The sequence below is a fragment of the Halichoerus grypus genome, chromosome 10, assembly GCF_964656455.1.
Source record: "Halichoerus grypus chromosome 10, mHalGry1.hap1.1, whole genome shotgun sequence".
NCBI classification, from domain to species: domain Eukaryota; kingdom Metazoa; phylum Chordata; class Mammalia; order Carnivora; family Phocidae; genus Halichoerus; species Halichoerus grypus.
Window position 1 is genome coordinate 49370831 of NC_135721.1, and position 13158 is coordinate 49383988.

General features: G+C 36.2%; 1 protein-coding gene across 4 annotated transcripts in view; it reads left to right on the forward strand.

Moving 5' to 3' along the window:
* EXOC6B (exocyst complex component 6B) overlaps positions 1–13158 on the forward strand; it is a 590843-nt gene that overhangs the window by 233911 nt on the left and 343774 nt on the right. For 3 of the 4 annotated variants that reach the window (XM_078056409.1, XM_078056408.1, XM_078056411.1), the window contains one exon: positions 3240–3416. The exons of the other annotated variant lie outside the window; for it this stretch is intronic. In XM_078056409.1, the coding sequence (XP_077912535.1) occupies positions 3240–3416 (177 nt within the window). The remainder of the gene's footprint in view (positions 1–3239; positions 3417–13158) is intronic. 4 annotated transcript variants of the gene reach the window in all.

Sequence of the window (13158 nt, forward strand, 5' to 3'; positions counted from 1 at the left end):
ATGACCTGAGGTTCGTGAGTCATAGACTCCGTCTTATTCTCTGTAGGCCCGGTATGCAGCACAATACCTGGTGCCAATAGAGATTCAGTACGCATTTGACTGAAAGCAGGGATACGGAGAGGATGCACCGTGAATTGGCACAGAGAGAGGAGGCTTCCTAAAGGAAGAAGAGTTCTAGTTGGGATTCAGAGGACAGGCTGGGTACAGGCAGGGAGAGGTCATCCGGTAGAGAAATGGCATGCTATTCCTAGTATATTATGTGGTAGAGTTTGATCCAAGTGGAAGATCCATGTTGGAGAGTACAAAATAAGTACATTGGAAAATTAGGTTTAGCTTCCGTTATGGTGGAGTCTCAAGGGAAGTTGGGATGGAGTTGGGATTTGTCTTTGCTTAATTTTTTTTCTCCTAGTTTCCCTCATGTTCAATTTGTGCGATGAATAATGTGGTTTAAGAAGAACCTGACCGTAATATGCAGGGGAATTCTAATGAGAAGGTGATGAGTTCCTTTTTAGGTTTGTTGGAAGTGAAGTGGCAGTAGAACTCACAAGGAGTAGAGGCAATGTGCTACTGGGTCTTGGGCGAGTGGACAGAGTGGGAAGAGAAGAAGTCTTGAAGAAATCTTGCTTAATTTCTCTATATTAGGAAATCAGAGAAGAATATGTATGAGGGAATCTTGAGGAACAGGTCATTAAATGTGTAAAAATTAATCACAAAGAGAACAATTAAGAAAAAGAAAACACCTAAATGCTTTCTAAGGTCTGTCTGCTTGGTATCCTCCTGCCCCAACTCCAGCATAGGTGGCAGAGATCAGATCTCTGCTTTGGTTCAAGGCTATAAAGGTTGTCTCTGGAGGGACAGAATAAATGGTCCTGGTGAGATAGTTTAGCATGTTAGAACAGAGCTCTGAAGGGCTTTTATTGTTGTTGTTTTTCGTGGACTTTAGTGTTACATTTTAATTTTAGCATATATTACATGCATGTATATATTTGTATCAACATTTACTCTTTCTCACTTCTTGCCAATCCCATAACATACAGTTTGAATAGATGGTAATTTTCATTTGCATCCAGAATGGGTAATATCTTGTATTTCATTGTTCTACCTGAGATTCAGTGTTTCTAACTTGGCCGCTTCTGCCTCACAGATCTGCCCTGACTGCTCTTTTATGGACTGAAGCCTTGATCGTTCTGAGAGACCCCAAGTACTGATAGAGCCTTGGAATACACCTTGCAGTGTTTTGATTTCTAGCTATAGGGTTTGCTACCTTTATTTGCTTGTTTGGCCCAGACTGCCTTCCTTTATGTTGATGGGAAAACCAGACACCACCTAAAAAGAACAAATCATAGAAGATCTAAAATTACTTCCATAGGATACTTTCAGATTTGTATCATTTCAAGTTTAAATGACAGTACTTAAATGTGGCTCCTCTTGTTGCTTTTGATATACTGGTAGTATTTTACTGATTATGAAGAAAAATAAATGACTTGGGATTGAATGGAATAAGACCATCTTATGAAAAGCTTTTGGTTTTGCTGTACAAAGACAAGTGATCACTCTACTCCAGGGCTTGCTTTTTTAAATATGAAAGCTCTAGGAAGTTCTCCTTTCCTTTGTGCCTCCCCAGATTCCTTAATCCCTTTTTGTGTGTTTACTTGGAAGTGGAAAAGAACTTACTACTTTTGGGAGGAACAGAAAGACTGTTCTATCTAATTTAGGTTCTAAAATGCTTGGAGGATAGGTATGTTTTATGTACAGACATAAATGTTTTTGGGTACTCTCTCTTTCTCAGTTTGTTACTGAAGCCAGGTATATTTTATGTAAGTCAAACCAAAATATCAGCCAGTATTATTCATGGAAACAAACTTGTCCATTGATCCAGATCTCTGGAATATAGATTCTTTTTGTTTACTTGGCAGAAACTAGCTCCATAGTTCCAGTTTTTCTCTGTCCTATTATAATTGTCTCATTTAACCAGTGCCTGGATTAACATACTGAATATTTATCTTGAATTTCTTAATCTCATTCAGAATATTTGGAGACTCTGATTTTCTCCAGAACTAATTTCTGCCTGTCACCAAGGAGAAACGTCATATGTTGATTAAGAAACATATATTTTGAGAGGCTATCCTTCTAAAGCTTTGTGTCTTAGGATGACACTGAGTATTATTTAAAAAAAAACCTGGAAGTTCCATTGCGAAATATTTTGGAACATGCTGGGTTAAACCAAATTAAAGAAATTTCCTTAAAAAGGATTTCTCTCAGTTTTTATTCTGTCAGTGTGCATTGTGTACCTACAAGAAGGCTCCATGACGACAGTGCTTCCCATGTATTTGACAACAGAACCCTTAGTGGGGGAAATATTTTGTCATGCTTTGAGGAACTGTTGATGAAGTAGGAAGATTTCTCCTCTGGAATTGAGGAGATCACACATTGAGCTTCTGATTTACCACTAACTGACCTTCTGACCTCAAACAAATCCTTTGTCTTAGAGCCTCAGTTTCCTGAGTCGTAACTGAGGTCACTTCCAGCTCTAAAACTGTGTGGTTTAATACTTATGTTGTTGACTCCACATAGTCACACTTTCCACCTCCTTGTATGGATGGAAACCACACCATCTGAATCTGTTTTGTTAAGCTGAGGGGATTACATTTCCTTTTTATAAAGTTCAGAAGAAGAAACCCTTTAAAACTCTGTTTTCCACAGATTAAGGTCATGTAATTCTGAAGGATTAGTTAGTTCAAATTATTAAGATGTTTCATTCCCCTGATTACATTCGGTTGGTCTCTTACAACCACAGAACTGTTCTTAGAGTCTGCTAAGCTGAAAAGCTCTTGTCCTTCTTCCCCCAACCACAATGATCCCAGCATGGCATGTATCTCATAGGAGATGCATATTTAGTCATTTGCACTAATCTCTTGGCTACTTAGGTGAAGAAGGATAGGTTTCATTTCTGTGGTGATGTAGTGGGTATATTTGGAAAGTCTTCTGATAATATTGACTGGTTATCTTTTTTTTTCTGGGAAAATGAATCAAGATGGGTAACTTCAGGGTTAAAAATATATGTATTAATGTGTTTGGTTTTATTTCTGGGGCTAAAACTATGTCTTAAGGCACTTTATTGTATTTTCTTTAAGATACCAACTTGTTCAAAATTAGAAGTTCTTTGAATGCTGAATTAAGTTGTTTCTTTTCTTTCTTCTTCTTCTTTTTCAATGTGTGTGTATGTGTTTCTATCCTAGGCTCAACAACAAAGAAACCTGGATAACATCGTCTTGCAACAACCCAGAATAGGTAGCAAGAGAAAATCTAAAAAAGATGCATACACAATTTTTGATACAGAGATAGAAAGCACTAGCCCCAAGTCTGAACAGGATTCAGGAATTCTGGATGTTGAAGATGAGGAAGATGATGAAGAGGTAACCAACATTTGAACTGGGGAAATGAGACTAGTGTTAGGTTTAATTTTTGAGATGTGATGAAAAGTTTATCCATGTGTAATCTTCCAGGTATTAAATATCATTTTAAATACAAATGGGCCTCGATATAAGGAAACTGAAGATGCATCATGATATCTTAGATTCTAATTGTTTAGATTATGAATATACTCATCCATTTTTTTTTTGAAGTTCTAAGGTTTTTGATTATATACCGCCTGGGTACTACATTAAGAAAGAGTAGAGTTTATCTGACCTAGAGAAAGATCTAGGTGATCTCCTCTGAACTGGAACATTGTTACTTGAGACAAAAGATGTTACTTTAAACAGTGGGGTGCAAATAAAGGGGTCTTAGGTTGAAAATATAAAAAGGCTCTGGAAAGTTGAGAATGCATTTCTGGAGGAAATAAATATATGAGTGATTATAGAGAATCTGGGAATTTTGGGACATCCATAACCTCTTACATTACTTCTGTCCTTTCAGGTAAAGAGTAAGATTAAGTTGCTTAACGAGGACCTATATTTATATCCTGACTTGCTGAAAATATATTTAATGTGTTTTTAAAAATAAAACTACTGTGACACTTGAGATTTCTTGTTAAAATGTTTTTCTAAATACTTATCATTTCGATAAGCTGGATCAGTTTCTTTGGGAATGTAGTGGTTAGGAGCATGAACTTGGGAGTCCTTGCATTCAGATCCTGCCTTTGCCATTTTGTTCTGTTTTCTTTTTTTAAAATTATCATTAATACTCATATCATTTACTCTTTAAATGTCCACTGACCTGTGTGAGGAACCATTTATGCCTGTGCTCTGTCACCTGTTTGCCTTTAAGTGTTTGGCTCCTTTTCGTTGTTTTGTTTCTCCAGATAAAATTGGGTTCACTTGTCTTCCCCATCCTTGTTCTGTCCTACTCCCCTCCCACCCAAAAACTATACCCCCAAACTTGTCACGGTCTAACTTGGGAATCTTAGGTAATTGTTTAATCTGTTGGGACTTAAGTCTTCATCTGTCAAGTAAAGACAGTAGCCTCTACCCCACAGGACTACACAAGTGCCTGCTCCGTAGAAGGTGGTCCACAAATGATAGTTTCTGTTCTGTTGTTACTCTTTTTTGCCGACTTCTGTTACGTATCACTACCATCATATTTTTCATCAGGATATGTTTATTGCATAAATGAGGTACATTAATAGTTAACAATGTGTGAAAGTTTCATCAAAATTCCTATTGTACCTGGATAAGAAATGGAGTTAAGACAAGAACCAGGCCTTTGCCTGATATCTATAGAAATAGAAAGGGGCAGAGAAGACTTGATCCTCCTGAGTATTTTCTAGCCTTCTCTCTTCTTGCCTGAAATGACTGGTATGGTAGGATATGGATCCACCCTGGAGGCCAGACTGTCAGGTATTAGGCCCATCACTGATGACAACTTATAGTAGTAGTACAATCAAGCATCAGAATCAGGAAAGGCCAGTTAGCGCCTTTTATTTACATTTTGGGTGTCTGTTAAGAAAATTAAATTCTCTTAGGCACTGTGACCTAAGGAAACAGAAGTTAGACGTAGTCTGTGCCCTGGATAATACACACCCCGAAGAGATGGCTAGATGATAAGAGGAAAAAATGAGACATATACATTGTTATCATATATAGTAGAACCTCCTGGGCAAATCCTTTTTTTAATTTTTGTGCTCTATTTCTTCTTTGTTTTGTCTTCTGAGGCCTAGAGAAGATAAAGAAAGTGGGACTAGTGAAATATGTTGAGGGTTCCTCATAAACAAAGTATTATAAGAATGTACTTGGGAGTGAGCATTTTAAAATGGTCATATATCCCAAATCAAACAGAATCCTGTTAGAAATTTGCTGATTGAGCTCTTACAACAAGAATTCAGCACTTCACTGTCATCTAATGGCATCCTATCTTAAAAAAAAAATCCTACCTTCTATTTATTTACTTCTCAGTTTGAATCTTCTTCAAGTGCACATTCTTAATCTCAAACCTCATGTAGAGAATTATTTATTTAGATGTCTCCAAACTGGTTTCTTGGCATAGTTCTTGCATGGTGTGAATAAATTCTTCAGATAAGGTCTTTCGTGACCCACTGTGACGTTCTGACCTTCATTCTTGTCATTCTTCAACAGACCTCATTGAGAGCAGCGTAAATAGTTTTTGAAATATTTTGACTTCTAAACTGTGGCACAGAATCCTGTAGAGCAGTGATTCTTAATCTATTTGGGGTCATATATTCCTTTGAGAGTTTGATAAAAAATATATGGAGTCTTTTCCCAGTGAAATATGCATATATTCACTCACAAAAAGTTCTCCATGAAATTTCAGGGGATTCCTGAAACTCATGTTGCCTTTAGGAGCCATGTTAAGAACCCAAGTTGTAGGTTAAGTGCTTCTGAAATTTTAATGTGCATAGGAATTACTTTCAAATCTTAATAAAATGCAGATTCGGATTCTGCAGGTTGGGTGTGAAGTCTGAGAATCTGCATTTTTAACAGGCTTCCAGGTGAGGATGGTGCTTCTGTTCGCAGAGCGCACTTGGAGTTGCAAGGATATAGAGGACCGCAAGGAAGCATTTTTAGCGAATAAAGAAAACAAAACCTTGGCTGTTTGGGTCTCTTACTGATTTTTCATTAATATGACTTAAAATTTTCCAACAACGAATGCAGTACTTGAAGAGAAAGTTACATTTTTTTTGCTTTCTAAAATCTGTTGCTTATAATAGAGTGCCAGCATTATTTTTTACGAAATTTTATGATTCTGATTTAATATACTTAAGTTTAGATATTTTCTTATTCACTGAAGTGAGGACTTTTTCTTTTCCCTGTACTTTTAATGAAAGTGATACTTAGTACATTCTTTGAGTCTAGTGACATTTGTAGGCTATTAACTATGTCTTCAGCGTGATGGTACTTAATGGGAGACCACAGAATGAGATGGGTAAGAAAACCCAAACACCTAGAAAACGGCTTAGAACATAGTAAGCAGGTATTTCATATATTGTTGAACTGAAATAAAAGTTTGTGTCAGACATAGAAAAACTAAATAGGCTGGGAACTGAAGATGAAGTCATCTTGGATGAAAAAACCAGCTCACACGGAGAACCAACTGACAGAGTCAGTCTCTCGATTGCTGAGAAGTGTTGTAGGAAAAGTATTCCTCTGTAAAATTCTCTCTCTATTTGTACTTGATTTTTGTCTAAGCTAATGAAAGAGTCACCTTAATTAAAGTAAGGTGTTTTGTTTTTACTGGTCATATGTTAAAGTTGAACTATATAAACTGCTGACATTTGATCATTTTTGACTAACAACTTAATTCAATTGATTTTCAATGGAAATATGTATGATTTGGGGAATTTATTCAATCTCTATATCATCCTGAGGAATATGTGGATGTTATTGCTCTTCTCTAAATATCTAGATAGGACTTTACAATTTTGTTTTAGAAGTGGTGAACTTTTTAGATTGAGAATGTACTTGTGTTAGATTCATTAGGACTATCTTTTTCTTTTAAAGATTTATTTATTTATTTTAGAGAGACAGCTCATGCATGAGAGTTTGAGCCGGGGAGGGGCAGAGGGAGAGAGAGGATCTCAAGCAGATTCCCCGCTGAGCACGGAGCCCAACACGGGGCTTGATCTCACGACCCTGAGATCATGACCTGAGCCGAAATCATGAGTTGGTCACTTAACCAGCTGAGCCACCCAGGCGCCCCAGATGTATAATTTTTGAGATATTTGAAGATAAATACAAAGGACACTTTAGGTGACATGTTATTTGTGAGAAGGGGGACAGTAATGCCTTCTGAGGGCAAAGTTGTAAAGATTGACTGAAATAGTACATATAATGCTCTCATCACAGTGCTTGGTACACACAATACTATTAGTATATACAATTATGGCATTATGACTATGTCCTTCTTTGGGGAATAAAGGTGATACATAAGTTGATATAGTTTTTGATAACATATTTGCATGGACTCATGGAACATTATCTACTGTAAACAAATAGTCTGCTTAAAAAAAAGCAGTGTTGGGTAAGAAATAGTTTAAAGAAGCAGGGCCTATGATTTCTTTTTTTGTTTCTAGATTATTTCAAAGCTTCTACATTCTTAGAACACTTCCTTGGTGCCATACTTCTGGCACATCTCTTATTCTAGTTTGTATCTCTTTTAATTCTTTATACTGTGAAAGGGCAGTAGTCACTGTTTTATCCATACAACTCTTTATATAGTGTGGGTCAAATAAATGTTGACCAAATGATCCATGTCAGGTTTAGCTCTCAAGATTTTGGTGTCCTTTTTGAAATACGGAGTTAACGGGATGGAATTGCTAATTTAAATACAAGTATCATATAGTACATAATGCCTTCTGAGATGTCTTTATGATTGTGGTACTATACTAATTTTGAGATAAGATTATTTGTTTGTGAGGGATGCCATAACAAAATACCATAGGTTGCCTGGCTTAAGCAACAGAAATTTATTTTCTCACAGTCTGGAGGCTGGAAGTACCAAGATCAAGGTGCCATCAGGGTTGATTTCCTCCTTAGGATTCTTTCCTTGGCTTGCAGATGACTGTCTTCTTGCTGTGTCCTCACACAGCCTTTTCTCTGTGATCGTATGCCTCTGGTGTGTGTTCCTTTTTTTATAAGGACACCAATCCTATTTTCACAGAGCTCTACCTTTGTGACTTCATTTAACCTTAATTACCTCCTGAAAGGCCATATTTCCAAATACAGTCACACTGGGGGTTAGGGCTTCAACATACGAACTTTGGGGGAGACACAATTCAGTCCATAACACCGGGTGATTGGAAAGAACACAAGATTTGTATTTAGAAAGTACAAGTTCTGTCAGCTTTGTGTTATTGGAGCAAGTCATACATACATAAGCCTCTCTTTCCTCACCTATAAAATAGTGACAATAATTAATTAAAACTAAATTGCTTGTGAAAAATTGTGGTTATTGTGATGTTTGACCCAAATTTCAAATTGCTTATTGCAACACTTTCAAATGACAGCAAGGTAACAAAATGAGGGTTTTTTTCTCAGTAAGTTAAAGTGAAATAAAAGATGCCATTAGTACTTTAGAGTTAAAATCAGAGGTTGCATATTGGCAGCCCATGGGCCAGAAATAGCTTGCAAAATGGCTGTTGGCTTGCATAGTGCTTAAAAGTTTTTTAATTATTTGCCGACTTTTAAGTAGTTGAATTCACATAAAAATCTGTATTTCCAACTTAGGCTCTTCCTAAGTATGGTAGGAATAGAATCACCTCGAGCAGCAAGGTTGCCACCAGGGTATGTTTTTTTTCACTAAGCTACAATCTCTGTTGTGTCTCCACATTGGATATTGCCATTTATTATCACCTTTGTGCTATTGAGAGAAATATATTATTACTTATACTGGATCTGTATTTAAAAATGGTGAACTGGAAGATAGACTGACAGGGCCACATGTTTGGAAAAAAAATGGTAAGAACAGAGTTCTTTGTAAAAATGAGTAACAGTTCTAGTTATTTCACATACAAAGTGTGTCTGTTAAGAGAATACAATTTGAAAAGGTGGCCTGATTCACTTATTCCCAGTACCCACCCACCCCTGCAGTCTTGGTTTTTCACTTCAGTTCTTTTTTTCTTTTTTTTTAAGTTTTATTTATTTGAGAGAGGGAGAGAGTGTGTGTGCGGGGGAGGAAGGGCAGAGGGAGAGGGAGAGAGAAACCCAGGCAGGCTCCATGCTGAGTGTGAAGCCCGGTGTGGTGCTCAGCCTCATGACCCTGAGATCTCGGCCTGGGCTGAAACCAAGAGTCGGACACTCAACTAACTGGGCCACCCAGGCGCCCCAACAGAGTACATTTTGGTTAGTTATATATGTATGTATGTATGTATGTATGATGTGGAGCCCAGTGTGGGGCTTGAACTCATGACCCTGAGATCAAGATCTGAGCTGAGATCAAGAGTCGGGTGCTTAACTGACCAAGCCATCCAGACACCCTTTTCTTCAGTTCTTAATGAAAACTGGTCTATTAAGAATATATATAGTCAAATGAAGAGTAAATACCCATACTTAAAAGCAATAAAAGCAATTTAGAAAGTTGAATGAAAACTATGGCATACTTTAGACATTCTCTTTTGGTTTTCTTAATTCTTTTTTTTTTTTTTAAGATTTTATTTATTTGTCAGAGTGAGAGAGAGAGAGAGAGAGAGAGCATAAGCAGGGGGAGCGGCAAGGAGCCCGATGTAGGACTTGATCCCAGGATCCTGGCATCATGACCTGAGTCAAAGGCAGACGCTTAACTGAGCCACCCAGGCGTCCCAAAAACTATTATTGCATCTCAGAGTTTTTTTTTTAGATTTTATTTATTTATTTGACAGAGACAGACAGTGAGAAAGGGAACATAAGCAGGGGGAGGGGGAGAGGGAGAAGCAGGCTTCCCGCTGAGCAGGGAGCCTGATGTGGGGCTTGATCCCAGGACCCTGGGATCATGACCTGAGCCAAAGGCAGACGCTTAACAACTGAGCCACTCAGGCGCCCCGCTGGTTTTCTTAATTCTTTTATCTTTTAGGTCTATCTGGTGACAAGGATATATTATGCCTCACATTGATTTAATATCTTTAAAATTTTTTCATTGTACTGATAGTATAAAGTTATAAAGTTCTTGTCATTTTGAAATTATTTACTTCAATTATAAACATCTACCTGACTTTTCAGGTCTTCTAGAATTTCTCCTTTTTTACAAATTTCTTATTTCAGCCACCCCCTTCACTCTGTACTAAGTTGCTAATAACCCTAATTAGGGAATATACTCCTTTTTCTCTCATCCTTGTCTAAAATACTGAATTCTACTTTTCCCTGAGGACTAGCTCAATGTGACCTTTTCTGAATACCCATCACTCATCCATCCATCCATCCATCCATCCATCCATCCATTCTTTATTTTAAATTGAGGTATAATTGATATATAACATTATATTAATTTCAGGGGTACAGCATAATGATTCAATATTTGTATATATTGCAAAATGATCACCATAATAGTCTGGTTAACATCCATCAATACATAGTTAGAGGATTTTGTTTTCTTGTGAGGAGAACTTTTAGATCTTCTTAGAAACTTTAAAATATACAATGCAGTATTACTAACTATAGTTACCATGCTGTACACTACATCTCTATGACTTCTTAATTTTATGATTGGAAATTTGTAACTTTTGACCCCTTTCGCCTATTTTGCCCAAACCCCACCTCTAGAGTAACACCTTCTTTGTAAGAATTTTTTTTTTTTTTTAAGAATTTTAGATCATCAGAAAAGTTACAAGAGTGTTGAAATGAACATCCGTGTATCTTCACTTAAATAGTCCACTTATTAAAATTTGGCACCTTCGATCTTAAAAATTTGATTTTGAGAGAATCGATTTCATCAGTCCTCTTCTTCTCCCTACCAAAGCTGAGCCATTTGAAAGAAAGTTGCGTACTTCATTTATCATATTTGAAATCTCAATACAATAATCTATGGTTTGCCAAGACTGACATTCTTCTACATAACTACAATGCAGTGATTACACTCAGAAATTTTAACATTGATATAATACTACCACTTAATGTATAACCCATGTACAAATTTCCCCAGTTGTCCCAATAATGTTTTTGATTTTTTTCACTTTTTCCTGTAGCCACATCGAGACAAGTATCATGCATTGCATTTAATTTTTATGTTTGTTTATTTTCCTTTAATATCCCTCTATTTAGGTACATCTGGTAATCCTCATGATTAGGTTCAGGTTAATCATTTTTGATTATTATAAAAGTAATATGTCCTTTTTAGTGCATCATATCAGGAAGCACACGGTTGGTTAAGGTGGTGTCTACTCTGCCCTGTAAAGGTACCCTTCTCCTTTTTTAATTAATAAATGATCTGTGGTGTGGTAATTTTAGATCTTGAGACTGACTATCTTGTTCCCTAGCAGTTTTTCTGATTTGGTGATTTAGAATTCATTGATGATTTGTTCCTGAATCATGTATTACTATGTCGATTATAAAACAGTGACTTTTCTATTTTTATCATTTCTTTCACATTGATTAGCTGGCATTCTTCTATAAAGAACTTTCCTTTTGTCCCTTTCCTTTTATTTTTAGTGTTAGTATTGGTACATGAATTTTTATTTTATATAAAATGAGTTACATTCCGTTCTTGCCTTTCATTTTGATTCTCTAATTGTTCCAGATTTGGCCAGTGGGAGTCTTATTCATTATCCTTTGACACGTTTCCATCAATTTTTGAGCACTTCCTTTTTTTTTCTGGCACAGGATGTTCTTGGTTCACTCCAAGTTCAGCTCTAGCCCTGGAATGAGCTATTTCATCAAAGAGCTCTTGTCCCTTTTATTGGAGAATTGTATATAGAAACTGAGATGTGGGCATTAGGTACACTCCTTCTGTGGACAGAGCTGAGAAATACACACACTGCACTAACACATGGAGAGTTTTAGAAATCTTGAGTTAAAGCTGATGCTTCTAAATTTCACCCAAATATCGTAGGTCTTCTTCTATTCCATATTTGTACCTCTGAGAATTCTGGTTCCCAGAGAATTAATATATTTAATAATTTGCCTACTCATATAACACAAAATAGTTTCAGAATTGCTATGTAAATGTCACTAAAAGCAGTAAGCTTACGAGGTTCAACATTTCTTTGCAATTCTTTTTATCCTAGATTTCTTTGCAATTCTTTTTATCCTAGAATATATCCCACTGGGGCTAAAGTTCAGAGTATTTTGTTCAAAAGTTTTTGCTACTTTTTCTTCTGTGTGATTGTTACCAAGTTGATATATAATTGGGTTCATTTGTTTCTTTTGTATATTTTTTAGAGTTCCCCAACCTTATTAATTTAATTTTTTGAGCATGTAAAATATAAACATGTTTCAAAAAGCAAAATTATATAAGAAGATATATTCAGTGATATCCCATTATCCTCTTTATCCCTTCCACCCTGCTTCTACCCACTCTTCGTAAGTAATCAGTATCATGAATGTGTGTGTGTGTGTGTGTGTGTATACAAGTACCCTTCCTCATACCTTACACAACATGACTATTAATAATATAATAACATATAATATAAGGTATTTTTGTACCTTGTTTTTCCACTTGAAAATATATCCTGAAAATGGCTCCATATTAGTTCATAGAAATCTTTCTCATTCTATTTTTATTGCTAAATAGTACTCCATTATTTGAATGTAGCACAGTTTATTGAGCCAATCTCCTACATGTGGGTATTTAACAATTTCCAATATTTTCTTATTAAAATACAGTTTCGGCTACACAGTGATTAGAATTAGCTTAAAACAATACTGACCATACCAAGTACTGGCAGGGTGCTTAGCAACTGTATATATTACTAGGATTTGAAGTTTTACTGCCCCTGTGTTTAGCTTGAAGCAGAGAATTCTTGAGGGAGTATCTTTTGATTTTGGCCACAAGGTTTTTTGCAGTGTTTTGGTAAAGGAAGAATGGTGATTTTTCCTGATTTTCTTCTGTTTAGTGCAAACACTTGAGTAAATTAAGTGGTAATTTGTCTAGGGATTTCTCAGGAAGAATCCTAGTAATTTGTGAGAAGCTCTACAGTCACAAATTACTCTTACATGTTCAGAGGTTTAGAAAATTCTCTTGTACTTTTGCTAATTCTAGTCACTTAGAATCCTAGGCCTTCTAGTTTGTTGATGC